Source organism: Lissotriton vulgaris, chromosome 11, assembly GCF_964263255.1.
Source record: "Lissotriton vulgaris chromosome 11, aLisVul1.2, whole genome shotgun sequence".
In the NCBI taxonomy this organism is placed as follows: domain Eukaryota; kingdom Metazoa; phylum Chordata; class Amphibia; order Caudata; family Salamandridae; genus Lissotriton; species Lissotriton vulgaris.
Window position 1 is genome coordinate 1,049,708,582 of NC_141699.1, and position 19,302 is coordinate 1,049,727,883.

The 19,302-nt window shown below is 42.5% G+C and overlaps 1 protein-coding gene across 4 annotated transcripts in view; it reads right to left on the minus strand.

Moving 5' to 3' along the window:
- The window catches only part of FNDC3B (fibronectin type III domain containing 3B), a 534,350-nt gene that overhangs the window by 36,325 nt on the left and 478,723 nt on the right, over positions 1–19,302 (minus strand). For all 4 annotated transcript variants that reach the window (XM_086944392.1, XM_086944390.1, XM_086944391.1 and 1 more), the window contains 2 exons: positions 8,893–9,173; positions 1,253–1,465 (listed from right to left, as the gene is read on the minus strand). In XM_086944392.1, coding sequence (XP_086800518.1) covers positions 1,253–1,465; positions 8,893–9,173 — 494 coding nt within the window. The remainder of the gene's footprint in view (positions 1–1,252; positions 1,466–8,892; positions 9,174–19,302) is intronic.

The following is a 19,302-nucleotide window of genomic DNA, read 5'->3' on the forward strand; positions in this document are numbered from 1 at the left end:
TTCTATTGAAATATACATAGTAAAACTTTGGGATTTTTTTGACAAGGATTAACATTATCTTGAAGAAAGATAGGCTGATGAGACAAAAATATGTATTTTTTTGTGTCCTGACTAACTATGGTGAAGTATGATCAAATACCTATGTTGTCTTTTGATAATATGCTGCATAATAACAGCATTATACATTTTATTACAAGGATCCATGATGATGGCCTTTTTATATGAAATGCTCATTGTTGAAGACTAATCTTTTGGAGTGTGGGAAGGGTAGAGTCAGAAGTGGAGCTAAAAATAAAGTTATGGATGTTTTGTGTACTTTCCTCCACATGTCCTAAATTAGTGTATACTCACATCATATTGTAGCAAAGGGCACACATTCCCCCAGAAGGGGTCTTCAGTCCCAGCCAATAATCCAACTGAGCAAATAAGGAGTGCACTTGTAAACAATTTTCACAACTTGTGATATAGAACTTTTTTAATTGGTCTTTGATATTGCTAGGTGTTTTTTTAATAGGTAAATCTTGTAAAATACTTGTCAAAATGATTTTATGATCTATATACCAAGGTAGACGCTCCAGGTCAACCAAAAAACGATATCTATATATATAGATATATGTATATATATATATCTATCAAGTGATCAATTCCAGGATTGGCCGAAACACGTCATGGCGGAAAATAATGCAATTAACTAGCAGAGAAAGTGAATTGGTGTCTGTGCCCTATTCTTGGAGTGAATAATGGGGGGTATTTGATACATATAGCAATTTGGACCCTTTTTGACACGCTTCACTCTTACAGCAGTGAACAAGCCCTGCAGACTTTACAGAGATTGAATATGTACATATCAAGTCAAGATGTATTGGGGGGTGGGAGTGGGGGTGTAACAGTCAATCTAAAAACACTTTGTGCCTGAATATGATATTACAAAAATAATGCAAAAATACGATATTGGCCATGCCGATCAGTATCAGTCGTTCAGCTTGTGGTCTACATGTGGTCAGCACATCACAAAGATGAATGACAGATGCCAACTAACAAGAAAGGCATAGAATATTCACAATTCTTGGACTTCATACAGAGTGCATCCAAAGCAACCATAAAATCCATTTGAACCACCTCTGCAAATCAGTGTTAACCTGAAATAATGTACCTTATTATTTATAAAATGACGCCATGGTGTACTTTAGCATAAAATTGACAATACAGCAGCACATACAGTAAAAACACAGCAATTCAACTATAGCTTTACCTTTTATTTCGGTCTTCTATTTGAAGTATGTAAATCATGTCTTCAATAGCCTGGATCTTAGAAGGACAGTCTCCCCACTTCAGCTTTAGGCTCTGAGGCCCCGCCGCAACACACTCCAGCCGAGGAGGTAGGGGAGGCAACGGCCTCGTGGTCGCCTTTATCTTGTGGCTGAATGGGCCAGCTCCAATTTCATTGAGCGCCTGGATCCTGATCCTATAAAATCAAAATTAAGTCATGTAAAGCCCTCATACCACATAAGTCACCAGTATTTATTCTATTAAAAAATGGGCAAAATATCATGGAAAAAAAATCACAGCTGTCAAACACAACTTAGTAATACCAAAGTCAATTTAAGCTTTTTCTGAATTGAGCAGATGCTGGGTATTGAAGCAAACATCAGAGTAATACCTACCCAGATTTCCAAAATAGAAATAAGCACTAGCAAAATCAAAAGAGTTGACTTTTGTATAGTGCATGAACACAGATTCTCCATATTCAAACACATATTCACATAGAAGCTAAATATGCACACATTTCAGACATCAACATACTAACAGATGTCCAAGCATAGGCAAGCTTACAAACCCATGGACAAAGACCAGTAGACAATATTCAACGCACAGACACAGACCAATAGCCACACACACGCACACACACACTAACACATATATCACACTTTCTTTAGTCACCAAATCAAACAGTGAAAGTAGAAAAATGTATTGACAATTAATTTTGCCCAGTTCTGTAGAATATTAATTGATGATTTTATAAATACCCTCTCTTTGAACCTGGACGTAAGGATACATCATGTCAAACTGCACCACAAAAACTTTTGAAATATTTCAGATTTTTTGCTATTCCCGGACTGCAAACAGACGTTGACCTAGGATAATAAACTGCTCAAGCAATATTGAATTTATGGTTACCCTCCAGCCAAATGTCGAGTGTGCCTTAAAATAAAACCCACCATTAATCAGGAGCTTGCTGACATGAGAAAGGTTTGATGCGAATATTCCCACATAATACGTGCATTTTCTGCAACTCAGAAGCCTTTGTTGGAAAAGGAGGGCTTCTGTCTGCAAGCCTAGGCAATTCCCACACAGCACTGTCCACTGGGGCGCGTGCCTGGTGACGTACAGTGGCTTTAGGTGTCTGCATGAAAAATCGACACAGTGGACAGCAAGGGAACATGAATTTTAATAAAGCATAGTTAACAAGGCTAGGAAAGTTAGATACAGACAACTGAATATCCTGTGAGACCTGAACGGTTACATATGTAAATCTCAGTAGGACTGTCTCAGCAGTTCATCTTTCAGGTTGGTAGCTGGAAGTAAAATGAACACCTGTAATTTTGCAGGTTTTAAAATTGAAGTATGGACCTTTGCATATAAACAAGTTATAATCTCACTCGGAAGTAATCCTACACTTGGCCAAGTGCTTAGTTTGAAGAAAAAAAAGTGCCAGGGCTCTTGCCAGACTGGCACTGCAGCTTGCAACATAAATTGCTCCTGCCATGCTACCAAAGATCATAACACCACAACTACTAGCCATCACACTCCTACAATTGTGAAAATCCAGGCTAGTCCAGTCCCCCAATGCTTAATTGTGGCTTGGGCGGCAAGGAACAGTCATTTTTAATGTACATTGAATTAAAAATTACCTGTTGTTGTGGTCACCTCTAGGTTGCGCAGAGAGCACCACCTTCTGGCAGACTGTCACAAATGCGGTGTTGACAATAACGTGCGGGGATGGAGCACCAGAAACCACTGGCTCAAATTAAGCACGGAGTCCTGCCCTAAATCATATCAACGAGTGACACTACAGGACTAGCATCGGAAGATTTAACTTGCCTTTAAGATAAGGCATCATTATTCTAGAAGGCCTCCTCCAAGGTAGATGTTTCTAACCAATCTGATCTCCGGCAGCTGAGGGTTCCAGAGTGACGGAGCGTCGGTGAAGGCCGTCTTCAATGATGAATTGTTTTTGTAAAGCTGAGCCTACTGGAAGGCGTGGAGATCTGAAGGAGTATTCGTACAGGGGTTTACTTAATCTATGACTGATGCGTGCTTAATGCGCACCTATAATCCCCACTCGTGCTGGACTCTAGGAGTTCCTAATGGCCTGAGCAAAACATTATCCTCCACAATGAGTGAGCTCAAAGATGGGTGTCCTTGATGATATGATGAGGTAGAGCCATGTTAGCTCAAACAGAAATTATTTTTATTGCCTTAAGGTCTTATGGAAATAAAACTGATCAAATAAGAGCCATAATCAGTTCTGAAAAAGCAGTTTCTATATCAGATCCTAACCTAGAAGGGACAGGCTGTTTTATGTTTCGTACGAACACTTTCGACTATGGAGCAACGTGCTTCAATTTGGAGACAACTTGAATTCTACGCTCATCTTTCAGCTTCCGAATGGGAATATATAATAATAATGAATATGCTGATAATGGATGGAAATTGAAATACACATATCACATTGCTATTAGAAATACTAACTATAATGACCATAATGTAAAGATTGGGCTTACATGAAATATCGCTCTTCATTTAACAACAGACATATTTCGCCATACAATGCCATTGGTAGCGATAACACGTAAATGCTGTCAATCAGACTTGCAACCACCAATAAAACGGCTCAGTTCTAGGATCATTATATGTTGACTCCTCCAACGTATCCAAAAAGTGATTGCGCAAGAATAACTTCTAGTCCAAGAATTAATGAAGTAAGAATAATAGCAATTTCCTCCGGCATGCGCTGTTTAACGACTGTAGAGCGTAATCTCTAGTGAGACTCTTCCTGAAATAAGAGCCGCTATGCCGCATTTTTCATGTAATTCTATGTAGTATACAGCTGATTAATGTTCAGGAAATTCAGCAGAAAACTTAAAACTGTACTCTTATTCGGTGGAGTCTCTTAGTTTTTTTTTTTAATTGTTCAGGAAAGAGTAATTTGAGAAGACATAGACCAAGAATGGACGCTTTCTGATTGACTCATCGTTATTAGTGTGATGTTCAAAAACCAGCAAGTAATTCTTCGAAAATTGGGCTGCATAAGTATTACTTAATGCTCTCTAGTTGGTTTGCAGTATGTGTTTCGCATGATAGAATTTAACACTTCTTTCGACTTTTCTCCAGAACTAGAGTCAACTTCTTCCAATTCCTGATTGGCCCCTAAAGGATCAACATTTGTATGGCCATTATAATCAATATAAAAAAACATTGAAATTGGTTTAACCCCTTCGATGCTCAAGAGGGCCCCATGCCGTCATGAGTCAAGGTTGGGCTGTGCTAGTGACGGCATGGTTCCGTCACGACCACGCCCGCGATTGGAATGTCCAGCACAGGGCTGGAATTCCTGCCTCTGCGAAGGCGTTAAAAGACTTGAAAACTAACGACTTTCCAAAAAGCAGCTCATTTTCATCCTTAAATTTGCTCAGAGCTAATCAGACTGAAAAATTTCAATGATGGTGAAATGCACATCATGCAGCAGATATCAGCAGCAAAACGACTGACAACATGGCAATTACAGTAAAACTATTTGCGAGAACCTGATCGGCCATTAGCCGAACTGCAATACGCAAGAGATCACTTGGCTTTTCTTCGCAGATGGAAAACCGAAGCAAACAACAGATTCAAGAAAATGCTACGTTCAACAATTACGCCCACCAGAGGTTGACAGGAAAGATGGGTCTGATTATCAACAGATTCCAAGAAATAGTACTGTACCAAGTGATGTACAAAGTATGACAGCTTCTCCAGTCATTTAGAATCAATATCAAAATGTATAGCAAAGAAAGCTAGGTAAGAAAAAAGCTGATCTGGTGTCAAAATGAGCACAAAAGTGTTAGGTCTGCAGTATGTGAAACCAATCACTCCCAAGAAGATTAACTGTAAAATAAAATCAAAGTGAAGCAAAGACTTCTGCAGGGGACACACACTTCCATGAGGCGAAATTGCTCTCTAAGCACAGAACGATTCATTCCCTTCACAACGTTGTGAAAAATTGATTGCACCGAACCAAAATCAAAAATAATCAGCAGTTCACTTGAAAGCGATACAGCGCAGACAAAAAAAAAGAAAATCATATAATGTATAACAAATACACTCATCAAACATGAATGTATTTTATTTTGGATGAACTAGTTAACAAAAAGCTTTCTAGGTCTGTCAGTTCTTGGAATAGTGTTTTTACGTATGACTTGAAAACACTGGGTGTTGAGTATTTAATGAGTGACTTCTGGGTAAGCATGACAAAAAAGCACTTGGCAACAGTTCTCAACCATGATTTAAAAAAACAGTGTCAAAGAAAGAGGGATTTTCAGTTTAATTGCGCCTCTGCGCAAACCGTAGATACATTTGTTAGAAATAAGGTGTGCACAGCAAGAACGACCACAGCGTGATTACCATTCAGTTACTGGAGTCATTGATTTTTTTTTTTTATTGGAGGGGGGAATATAAGTGTGCCGTAAAAATGAGCGTGTGCATACACTTTATGAATACATATGATGAACACAGAGTCAGGTACATTGTCAAATGTCCACATTAAACAGATGGGCACCCAGACACATAAAGGGACATAGACTCACAGGAAGAGTTCATTACCTTGTACCCAAAACTATGGCTGTGGTTCTACAGTTCAGTCGTTCATTAAAATGATCAACTGCCTACACCCAGTCGCGAAGGCTTCACAACATCTCAAAAAAAGAGTTGGTTATTCCTAAATCCACATTCTTGGTCTTTGCATACAGATTAGATAGATGACAAATGGATCTAGATTCTCATTTAGTTGTAATTCTTGGCAGCTTTTGGGGCAACATGCTCACTAACCCTCTGTAGTGCACACATCTTCTGTAAGTGGGACAAATAATTAGTATAAACATGCTGGACTCCAGGTGACTGAGACCTTTCAAATACGTCCTCACTACATTATATAGTTCATGTAAATGTTGGTTATCATCTCAGTTGTATGGAAATTTATCATGGCAACAGTGGAAATATCTCAAAACAAGGAGACAATCCGCAAAGGCGTGGAGCCATGTCAAACACCAAGACTGTAGTGATGTGCAAAAGAATCCCACACAAAGCGTAGAATACAGTGGTGGACCCTCCAGTGACGAGCAGAGAGCTGGTGTTCCATTCCAGGAAATGACCAAATCACGGACTAAGAGAAACACCACAATGACCACAATCAATGCTCTAGGACAGGATGAGCATGAAGTCTGTGAGAAGTTCATCCCATGCCAGGTACACCTGGGGGCACTTCCACTTAGTCCATAGCAATGTAATAATACATATTATCAAACTATTAGTGCTGTCCATAAAACACATATTATCAACGGGAACACACACGAGGAAATCAATTTGATGAAGGAATTTCAACCAAAACCCATTTTGAAACTTAAATAGAAACTGATGTATCTTTCCACTTTAAATTATATCACCGCAGAAATTTTTTCGCTAATTCCTGTGCTGTCTGAAGCTTTGTCCTTATGGGGCATCAAAAACTGCTACTTACTTAAGATGTCTGAAGCGGAAACTGTAACAAACAACTGAGTAAGGAGACCATGGGAAACCTGGAACTTGATTTGATTGGAAGAACCACCTTTCTGCTGCTCAGAAACAGTTAGATTATTGTTCCTTCTTTGCACCGACATCATCTCCTCCTTTAATGTACATTTACCCATAATTTTAAGCTAACTCAATTGCTTTGCCAAACAGCATCCATTGCTATACTTATGCGCTTAAAATATCAGCCAGACCTTGGACATGGCACTGAAACAAACTTCCTGGGCATAAGGTGGCTCTCTGAAGGCCATTATCGCCCACTAAGAACTGCAAATGTTTTCTTACCCACTCACAATTCTTCGAATGCTGGCCCGGACCAGTTTGTGCGTGCATGCTGAGATCAACAAGAATGTGAAGCAGGGAGATAAGACAGGAAAAAGAGTTAGAAGGAAGAGGGGGCAAAAATAAAATATGGTGTGGTGAAACAAAAGCAGATGTGGCACGGGAGGTAAAAAAGCCACAAATGTATATGGTTGAGCTTGCAAAAGATCTCGTCGGTAAAGGCAAGGGAACACGACAGACAGTGTTTAGTCAGAAGGTAAGCAGGCATATAAGTTTTTAAAGAAGAGAAATACATCCTTCAGAGGCTACTGAGGTATCAGCAGTCATATGATGATGGTAGATGGACGCTTGTGTGGAAGTGGAGGGGAATATTAAATGAATATCCTACAGTGCAGACACCCAAGAAAAATTGAGAAAGTATAAAAGAGACAGCAAGGGCTTTCTTGGGAGGTTAGGGGGACAAAAAGTAAATAAAGGGATTATCCAGTGTTTGTGGATAGTGTGGATATAGCAGATGGTTTTGGTTGTAGCCCACTTAATGCAAGTGAGCAACTGAGCCCTAAATCAGAATGAAGGATCAGCAAAGACTTTTGGAAAGGAGGATGCCAATCAAGGTATTAGGGATCACATTTGGACTTGTAAAAGAAGCGCCATGTGCTGCCATCCTGAGGCTAAAAGAGGACTCATATACTTTCCTGATGCAGTGACTGGAATAGGTTCATGGACAGAAGAGCTAGGAAGGGACTAACTGTGAGAACATAGAAAAGAGGGCAAATCTCAGGAGTGAGATGAATGAGGGTGGAGAAGCAAGGTAGTGGAGATAGGTCAATATATATAAGAGATCGGTCAATGTAAGCAGCAGAGCTCAAGAAAACAAATGTGTGGGAAATGCAGGAAGTTAAGACGAACAAGGCATAATGGAGGGTCCTAAGAATTGAAGTTTCAGAGACTTATGAGAGCACTTGGGAGAGAATACACAAGCGGAAATTGGCACAAAGTATGAGGGCACATACTTATCCAGTTACAGGCGGGAAAGTACAAAGGCTCATGTTTTATTCAAGAGAAGGGAAGGAGAACACAGGCTGTTGAATGGTATAGGAAGACACGGTTCATAGAGATATGGTAGTGATGGGGCACATGTTGGTCAGGATTCTAAGGAGAGTAACACCGTTAGATGTCAAGGCATGTTGAGAAGAACCTTATCAAGGGATTTTCAATGTAATCAATTGCACATTTCAGAAAGGTTATTAAACGCTACTTGGGTGGATACAGATAAAAAAGAATGTATAGAAGGAAAGTAGCCAACTGACAACATTTTCTATATAAAACTACTAAAGAGGTGAATGCTCCCGGAATACTGAGGTAGGAATCTTGATGGCACCAAACATAGTGGACACACTATCGAAGGAGAAAATATCAAAATGTAAGTAAGAATAGATTTACGATATGTTATTCTGCATATTTGTAACTTGACAATATATATAGATCGTCAAGGTGCATGGATTTGGAGTTAAGAATAATACATTTATACTAACTCTTTATGCACTTACCATTCAGCATTATGTCCCTCAATCCATGATATTGGTCTATCTCAATATGCCTAATCTTGACATTCAGTGGTACAGTAAGTCCTAAGATACTGATTTCACCCTTGCATTGAGGTTGCACCCGACATTCTGCAACTGAACAAAGTGCTCATTTGCAAAAAAAGAAGAATGCATATAACTTGTATTACCATAAGCATAACTGTGCTACCCTGACAGACTTTATATAAACAGTACTTACTGATATGTGGTTTCTGGAAGCAAGTCCTCAATAATATAACGGGTATTGTTCCCTACAGAAATGCAAGTGTCTCCGAGGTCAATGTTGTATGAAACAATGTTAGATCCATTGTTGCATGGTTCCTCCCAGTTCAATACAAGGCACACTGATGGGAAAATGGAGCAGGCATCTGTGTGCTCATCCTCTGAAACGTATAGTGTCGAAACCACACCAGGTACAGATGATGGAGTTTTGCAGGTAACAAGATCACTGTATGGTCCTGCTCCAGCTAGATTTACAGCCTGCGCGGAAAAAAAAACCACAACAGAGTAAGAATTGGCATGCGTGTACTAAAACAAAGTAATCCTCAATGAAGCAGGCACATCAGTAAAGATCATCTTAAAAAGTATGTTTGATTTCTATTGCAAACACTCTTTTGATTTTCTCACAATTCCTTCTCCTTTTAAAAGTACGGCCACGTTGCTTAATTACTTTAAATATAAAAATAGTGTTTTGTTTTTTTTAAACAAACACATGTGGATAACTCCTCTTTTGGTTTCAATCAAAACACAAAAAATGACTATAATGAGCAGGCTAACATATTTTAATAACTGGAATTATCAGGTTGTAGACCTGGGTCCACGCTTCAAGTGTGATCTCTTCTTTGACTTACACACTCATTCCCTCATGCTCCCTCCACCTACTTTACACACATATCTAGAAGCCACAGCAAAGGAATTCATTTTTAGAGCCATATTTCCCCCAACCAAAGTTGTAAGCACTTGCCCCCTATAGTAATAGCTTACATTAGTGTGGTCAAAAGCATGAGTAGGTCCTGTGGAAAAATATACTAACATCTTTCTTGTGTCAGAGAAACGCATTTATAACACTAAACCGATATGAGACCTAAGTGTCTCATATGTTTTTGTACTCATTCCCCATAAACTAACAATAAAAAACAACAGATAAGCTTTAATGCTGTCAGGGAGTAATAGTGGATAGAGCACACAACCTCAGCAGATGAAAAATACAAGTTAAGGAATTAGCATAACCATAACTATCACCATTGCTTGTACACGGTGGAAGTAAGTTGTGAACAAGAGACAGAGTGAGTGTTTGACATGTGTTTAACAGTCTGTATGATTGAGTTGCAAAGTAGCTAAGCTTGCAATGAATTGAAATGGTAACAGTTTCTCATCGTGAGAAGATACTGGTATTTTCTGACAGTGGGTGACAATGAGAACATTATTGGTTGGTATGTTGTTATGGTAGTGAGGTTGTATGGTACCATTCAGTATACTCATTGTATGGCACAGTATGAATGAATATTTTAATCCCTACCTGGTTGTTCATCTTGGATATAATCCCTGATTTTGTTCATTGTGAAATGTGGTACTATGTTTGTGGTGATCATTTTGAAAAATGTATTCTTGAATCATACATACCGTTGTGATCATCATATTGCCTCCTGCCTTTTTTTATTAGAAAAATGTAGCATTGATGGACCTCTTGACGGGGTATATGTGTTAGAAACAAGCTGGTGAACAGTATCTGCCTTAATCAAAAATCATAAAACTCTTTATATATAGTTCAATAAAGGGTAGTACATTTATCGTCAAACTAAATATAACTTTTGACATGTAGTGGGTGTAACAGTAGGGTGAGTGCTTCACCCATACCAACTTTGTGCTTAGTTTTGTTTGATTTTTATGACCAGCGGAGTGTTTGAGATATCTGAAATCAACACCCTTGTCATATGCACAAATGTGGTATGTGTGACATTTGGGCACACCAGGATAAGGGCTTTGCCACACTGAGTTCCAGCATGGTTTCGATTGTAATGCTCATAACCGCCTTTGTTTGCCACTTGTAATGTGTCTGAACTGTTGGGATATGTGTAACGATGCAGGTGCACAATGAGTTCACCATCTGTTGCTTGCACATCATAATATGTTGTTTCTAACACTGATTATTCCCTTGCTGTTGGGAAAAGGCACAGGATTTGGACCACATTCTCAGGCCCTTTGACAAATATGCTCCAATTTGGCACATCAGAACTGACAATCATCAATGACCCGTCACCAAATACGGTACAATTTGGACACAGGAGGCAAATTTAATTTCCTATGGAGTGAGCTAAATATATATACACAAAAGACTAATATATTTGGAAACATTTAAACATATTTCTGTAAATAACGATTAACATTTCTATCCATGTAGATTGATTAAATGTTTTCATATTAATGGGGAGAGCACCTACTCGGCTTCAAAATCTGAGTGTCTGAAGGGAAATAAAACTGATGCACAGAAATATCCAAACACATACACCCAAAAGGCACAAACATTCTGTTAGAAATGGGGGTCCCTAGTTGGCAAGAGTTTGCACCTTTATCTAAGTAGGGACCCTTGTTCCTAGTCAGGGTAAGGGGGATATACTATTAAAATAACTCCTGCTCACCCCCTTGGTAGCTTGTCACAAGCAGACAGGCATATCTCAGAGGCAGTGTGTAAAGCATTTGTGAACACATACAGTAATGCAGTGAAAACACTACAAATGGACACCACACCAGTTTAGAAAAATAGTTAATCTTTAACTAAACCAAAACAAGACCAAACAACAAAAATCCAAAATACAGAAATAAAAATATGACTTTCAGATGTTAGAAATAGTTCAGTTCAAAGCAAATTGCAGATGCGACGCGTTTCACACAAAGTAACTTGGATGCGTCACGCACAAAACAAAAAGGGCCGCAGGGAAGGTTATGCGTCAGGTCCTTACACTCAGGGAAGGTGATGCGTCGGTTCCTTGCTTCGGGGGAGGAGATGTTTCTGTTCCTTACTGCTGCACAGGGGCGGTGATGTGTCGGGTTCTTACCGGAGAGTAGGGGATGTGTCGGTTTCTTACTGCATGAGGAGGTGATGCCTCTGTTTCTTACTACATCCACCAACGATGTGACAGACTTGGCGCCTCGATGCGACAATCCAGAACCATGCATGGATTCTTGCAGCCGCACAGCAGGCCTTGAGTCGGAATCGGGCGGTGATCTCAGACTACGGAGACCGGTGCACTCGATGCGGTGAGCAGAGATTTCTCGAGCCACGAGCAGGCGCTGCAATGATTTCTTCGGCGATGTGCCGGAAACAGGTGCAGATGAGTTACGCTTCTCAAAATTGCATCACTTCACCAGCTCCCAGTGGCAAACAGCCTCCAGAGGTCCAAAACAAACTGCAGGAACCTCTTAGCAGGACAGAACTCCCAGCAAGGAAGTTCAGGGGAGCTGGTGGTGAAGTCTTTGTGTCCCTGAGACTTCAGAACAGGAGTCAAGCGCTTCTTCAAGAGCTTGCTTCCTCAAGCAGGGGATACAGCAAATAGCTAAGTCATTTTCCCTTTCCTTGGCAGAAAGTAAGCACTGCCGGCCAACCCCAGACAACAAACAGCACAGGGGCAGTACTCCTTCTCAGTTTCTCCAGTTCTTCTCCTGGCAAAAGTTCCTCTTGATTTCCCAGAAGGGGTCTGAAAGTCTGGGGTCGGGCCCCTCTTTTATATGGTAAATCTCTTTGTTCTCTGAAGGCAGAGAATGTCTGTGCCTGGCCAGAACCAGTTGCCCTCGCTGGTGCAGCTTCCTGGCAGGAGGTGGAGACAGCATTGTGGAAGGCAGACCAGGCCCATTCAGGTGAAAGGAAATCTCCTCCCCTACTCTAAATGCAGCCCATGTCTATTCAGCCCAGCCCTGACTCATCTAGACATTCTGGAGCCACTGTACCTCCTCAGCCCCTGTCGCACTAAATCAAGACAGTCGATGCACATCCTGGCAGAAGCTCACTGGATGGCTAAGCAAGAAAATAACTATTTTCTAAAAGTGGTATTTTCAAACAAAGAATGTAAAAATCACCCTCACTAAAAGATGCATTTTAACATTCTGAGTTCAGGCACACTAAACTTGATTTTCCTACCTTGTTCCCAGGGGTAGTTATGTTTATAAGATGTTATAAGCAAACTCCCCATTCTATCCTATGGGAACAGGTAGCCTTGCAATAGTGAAAAACGAAATTGACAGTAATTCACTATTAGGACATGCCACACACATCAGGGCATGTCCTACCTTTTACATACATTGCACTCTGCCCACAGGGGTAGCTTGGGCCTGCCTTAGGGGTGAGTAACATGTAAGAAAAGGTAAGGTTAGTGTCTGGCTAGTGGGTGCACTTGCCAGGCCTATATGGCAGTACCAGACTGCACACAGGGCCTGCAGTGGCAGGCCTGAGTTACATTTACAGGCTGCTTATATGGGTGGCACAATCAGTCCCGCAGCCCACTAGCAGCATTTGATTTACAGGCCCTGGGCACACACAGTGCACTGTACTAGGGACTGACTAGTAAATTTAAGTATGCCAATCATGGAATCACCAATCCATAACAACAATTTACAAAGGGAGCACTTGCAGTTGGGCACTGAACAGCAGTGGAAAGGTGCCTAAAGCATCTATATCAGCAAAACGAAGTCCAACACACAGCAAAAACACAGGAGGCAAAGGCAAAAATGCAGGGGAAACCCACTCCAATGGTGCCAGGTCCATCACATTCATTCTACTGGGTATATGTGTCTGGAAAGATTCTTGTTTGATTGGTTCAGCCGTATTTGAGTAGGAATATTTTAGAACAATCGTGAAACTGAAAACAGCTTTTTGGGGGGCTCTTGTTTGGAGCATCCTCAGGAACAAATTGTGATTATGTGACACTTTAATTGAAATGAACATGAGAACCACTGAGGATCCTTAACTATGGTGCTGGGATCGAGAAATGTACTGGGACATGTATGCAATCTTTGCATCGTCCTGATTCTTGCACGCATTCACCCAAATATATACACTGGTTGTCATATTGCCAAAGGTATATGCCACTTTCAACTCTGAGTGCAAATTACTAAGTGTGTCAGTATTAAAGCAGCATTAGAAAGAAAAGGGTAGTGAGTAGTGACAATCAATGTAGAAAACAAAAGCACACACACTCGTGCCCCCCCACACATACACATACATATGTACCACCCACATACACAAGAATACATATCTCCATAAACAAGAGAATGAGTTTTAAAGCATCTAAAACTTTAGACAGGCAGGAGCCAGTCTAATGACAGAATATGATTATTACCCTCCCCCTGGAGATTTTTTCATATGTCAGTTGCTATAGTAGAAAATGATGGTGATACGTCATCTTTAAAGAGAGCGCAGCGCTAATGGAAGCTCTGTGGCTCCAGGGACATGCTTCATCTAATGAAAGCCTCCTTCTGCTGTTGAGGAAAATGCATGCTGTCTTCAGTCACAGGTAGAAATGCCCAGGGCTCAGAGCAGATATTATGTTTTTCATCATGTTCCATCGTGGGGAGATATTGCCATGGCTAGCCGGCTTTCTATAATCTACTTTTCAGAATACACGCTGTGGACTAAGGGCGACATCAAGCCCTTTTAAGATGAAGGTGAGATAAATAAATGGGGGTCCACTGAATGCAAGGCACAATCTCTTTGGTGAGCTGTGTGCTATTTCTGCATGGAGACCCTTTATCAAGAGTTAGATCCCAGAAAAAAGCCGAACCAGAAGGTTTGTCTTTTCAGAATATCAAACATTCATTACCAGCTGAAGGGAGGATTAGGTGCAAACAGGGTAAACATGCAATAAAGCAAAACACCAACAACATGGTAATTGCGGGGTGCAGCGGTCAATAGTGCAGCAGATGCAGTGGCGCCGGAGCCTCGAGGCATGAGTGGGGCCCACTGATGCTAAACTATTGAAGTATTTCAATACCCAAACAGGGCAATAGGGATCCATTTCCTTGATTGCACAATTGTAAGTGCTCTCCTGTCCCACAAATGGAAAACATTTGCGATATTAATGGCGTAAACAGCATCCATATTTAAACATCAGCAAAAATAAATAATTGCTATGAAGTAAATTATATGTAGAATATTGAGTATGTTTATTAATGACTCAAATGGTAAGTATTTAAGTAGCATTGTTGTCATAAGTGCTGCCCAGAGGGATTTAGGAGCTAATGACAAGTAACAGAAGTTTAATGTTACCTAACTCGCTGATTCTCCATTTATTGACCTCTCAAGAATGAGTAGGGGGCGGGATTTGAACCTTTGACCATGGAGGCAAACACAGATCGTAAAGTGTATGAATTAGGCAGGTGAAACACCACAATAGGTGGCTCCGCAGACTTTAGCGAGTATTATATAGAGGTACTGTACACACGCTACCGATATAGGAAGAAACACAAGGTCTGGAGAGAACTTTCATTGATACTTTTTATATTGGACTACGAAAGTGGAGTCATGCGCACATCAGAAGTCTCAGACATATTATAGAGTCGAAAGTATAATCCAAACCTATGCATCAGACATAGTACTATTTTCAAATTCTCATAAGTGTTTTAGATCTCCTTGATATGCATTTTGAGGCTCTGTATCACTATCTTGAAGAGAATGTATTTTTCATGAGAACTAAATATAGATTCCAAGTATATCTTTGTTTAGGTTTTATCCTCTTCTTCGTTACTATTTATAGACCACGATTTGGCCTGTGAATATCTACAACATGGATTTGCACACAGGTGACTAAATGTCCCTCACAATACACAGTACATCGCGCCTAAACATTTTGATCAATTCAAGGATGCCCAACGTACAGCCATTGTAGATTGTCAAAATGACCATTGAGTATGTAAATCCAGTGCCATTAAGATTCCATGTTTGTGTATATATCTAATGTATATATTTAAAATCTAGCATGGATACACTACTCCCTACAGATAATACTCCTCATCTAGTTGATTTCATAATAAGAAAATAAAAATGTCACCACTAAAATCCTCACTAGTATTTTATGGTCCTTTAAAAATGTGCAATAGACATAATGATTATTATTATAGTGCGTACTACAAACTAAATTGCCTCTACACACTTGAATTGCAGGAACAACCATTAACTACCTAAATGGTACATCAAACTGTGAAAACTGAAAGTCTGAATAGGCTTTGACAGGTTTTCGACGGATCTTAAGAGCTTTTGACATCTTTCTTTCCATTATCTTTGTATTGAACACTACTGCACACCCCTTGACACCGAATGACATTGAGAGAAATCGAAAACACGCTGCTTTTGTTGTTACGATTTTGCGATTTCCAATTAGTGATGTAGTAGGTTGATGACCGAGGTGGTGGTGACCACCTGCATCGCGGGCAGAAGACAAAAGGACGAGCCAGCTGATGAGAGAAAAAAAGCCACTACGTCTCATGGGCGATGAGCTATTGAAGGGAAGCTGCCGCTAAAAGAACACCGTATAAGAATGAAAGGGATGATGAAGCACGCTAAAGCCTTCAGGGGAAAAATTAGGGCCCGATTTTTATATTGATGGATGGATTAATCTCATTTGGCCCAGTGGAGGACTTTATGTCCACCAGGTCGAGACTACTCCACCCGTAAAATTTATGAATGACCACCAAGCTGGCGGTCATTTATAAAGTATTGGCATTAAATGCAGTGACAGCGGTCCCTGCCAGTGTATTTTTCTGATTGGTGCAGAGCTCCGTTATCGGGACAGAGCCCTGCACCAAACAGTTTTTTTATTTTCAAAGAGAAAATCCCAAAACAGGTTTTTTTATTTGAGAATAGAAAATAAACTGCTTCCATTGCCTTGGGAGTCCTCTCCCATGACAAGGGGTGCATTTAGCCATTTTCACTGCCCCTTACCGTCAGGGTTTTCTGGCGATGACTGGCAGAGAAAACTGACATGTAATTCCACCCAACAAAATTAGGTGGGTGGAACAGGTCAGCCTCGGACTGCTCTTATTCCACAGGGCCGTCTGGGGGGATTAATTACAGCGGAGATGGAATAGTCTCTGCTATGATTAATCCTAAAGTCCACCTGCAAATAAATTTAGCTGGCTGACCGCATTCTTGGCGGTGAGGGTTTTCCACTGCCGTTGTGATAAAGTATCCTTACTGCCAAGAATTAAACTGGACCCTTAGTTATGACCTGATTTCTCGCTTTTATTGCTAATACCATTATTGAGCCATGAGTACCACCAGCCGGCTGCACCAGAAAGCTGGCTAAAAATTACTATAAGTGGTTAAATGAGCTTTTACCAGAGTCATTGTGAAGCTGCGTCGTTTTTCACAAAATTATGGATATGCCTCTTTTGCCACAACATTCATTAATACATCATTTGGTGCATTTTCTGCAGATTTTAACAAAAAAGATTATGTTTCTAGCTCAATAGGGTCCAAGACTACTATAAACGCAGCCACGTGTTGCAGCGCAGTGGAAGGTCCTTCAATCAATCAATCAATCAATCATAGGTATTTATATAGCGCACTACTTACCCGGGGGGTCTCAAGGCGCTAGGGGGGGGGGGGGGGGAGTGCTGCTACTGCTCGAATAGCCAGGTCTTGAGCTTCTTCCTGAAGGAGAGGTGGTCTTGGGTCTGGCGCAGGTCGGTCGGTAGGGAGTTCCAGGTCTTGGCGGCCAGGTAGGAGAAGGACCTTCCTCCCGTTGTCATTCTTCGGATGCGGGGGACGGCGGCGAGGGCGTGGCTGGCTGATCGGAGATGTCGCTTGGGAGCGTAGAAGTTGATGCGGTTGTTGAGGTAGCTGGGGCCTTGATCGTGTAGGGCTTTGTGTGCGTGGGTGAGGAGGCGGAAGGTGATTCTCTTGTTGACGGGAAGCCAATGCAGGTCTCTCAGATGTCCGGAGATGTGGCTATGTCGTGGGATGTCGAGGATGAGTCTGGCTGAGGCGTTCTGGATCCGCTGGAGTCTCTTCTGAAGCTTGGCGGTGGTTCCGGCGTAGAGGGCGTTGCCGTAGTCCAGTCGGCTGGTGACGAGGGCCTGGGTGACCGTCTTCCTGGTCTCGGTGGGGATCCACCGGAAGATCTTCCGTAGCATGCGCAGGATGTTGAAGCATGACGAGGAGACGGCGTTGACTTGTCTGGTCATGGTGAGGGAGGAGTCCAAGATGAAGCCCAGGTTGCGTGCGTGGTCTGTCGGTTTGGGTGCGCTGCCCAGGGCGGGGGGCCACCAGGAGTCGTCCCAGGCGGAGGGTGAGGAGCCCAGGATGAGGACCTCCGTCTTGTCTGAGTTCAGTTTCAGGCGGCTGGTCGTCATCCACTCGGCTACGTCTTTCATTCCTTCGTGAAGGTTGGCTCTGGCGGCGGCGGGGTCGTTGGTCAGGGAGAGGATCAGCTGGGTGTCGTCAGCGTAGGAGATGATGTTCAGGTTGTGTTGGCGTGCGATGGCCGCGAGGGGGCTCATGTAGACGTTGAAGAGGGTGGGGCTCAGCGAGGATCCTTGAGGGACGCCGCAGATGACTTTGGTGGCCTCTGACTTGTACGGTGGTAGGCGGACTCTCTGTGTTCTTCCGTTGAGGAAGGAGATGATCCAATCCAGTGGATCTCCTGGATTCCGACGTTGCTGAGGCGCTGCACTAGGGTGCGGTGGCAGACAGTGTCGAATGCCGCGGAGAGGTCTAGGAGGATGAGGGCCGCTGTATCTCCGTTGTCCATCAGGGCTCGGATGTCATCGGTAGCAGCGATGAGTGCGGTCTCGGTGCTGTGGTTGGCTCGGAAGCCCGACTGTGAGGGGTCGAGGGATCCATTCGTCTCGAGGAAGGCGGCCAGCTGCTTGTTGACGGTCTTCTCTATGACTTTGGCTGGGAACGGGAGGAGCGAGATGGGGCGGTAATTCTTGAGTTCGGTGGGGTCTGCTGTAGGTTTCTTGAGTAGAGCGCTGAGTTCGGCGTGCTTCCAGCTCTCCGGGAAGGTGGCGGTGTCGAAGGAGGTGTTGATGATGTCCCGCAGGTGGGGTGCGATGACCGCGTCGGCCCTGTTGAAGACGTGGTGAGGGCAGGGGTCGGTCGGAGATCCAGAATGGATGGAGTTCATCAAGCGGATGGTGTCTTCGGTGCTGGTCGGAGTCCAGGCGCGGAGGGTGGTGGTGGGGGGCGGTGGTTCGGTTGTGGCGTGCGTCGGTTGACTGCTGAAGCTGTTGTGTATGTCCGCGATCTTGTTGTGGAAGTAGGAGGCGAGGGAGTTGCAGAGGTCTTGCGATGGGGTGATGTCGTTGTTTCCGGCGTTGGGGTTGGAGAGCTCTTTGACGATGTTGAAGAGTTCCTTGCAGTTGTGTGCGTTGTTGTCCAGCCGGTCCTTGAATGCAGTTTTCTTAGTGGCGCGGATCAGGTGGTGGTGCTTCCGGGTGGCAAGCTTGAGGGCGGTCATGTTGTCCGGTGTTGGTTCCCTTCTCCAGGCTTTCTCGAGGGCTCGGCAGTTCTTCTTGGAGCTCTTGAGTTCGTCGGTGAACCATGGGGCCTTCTTGCTGCCGGGTCTGCTAGGCGGGGTCCTCAGTGGGGCGAGTTCGTCCGCGCAGTTGCTGATCC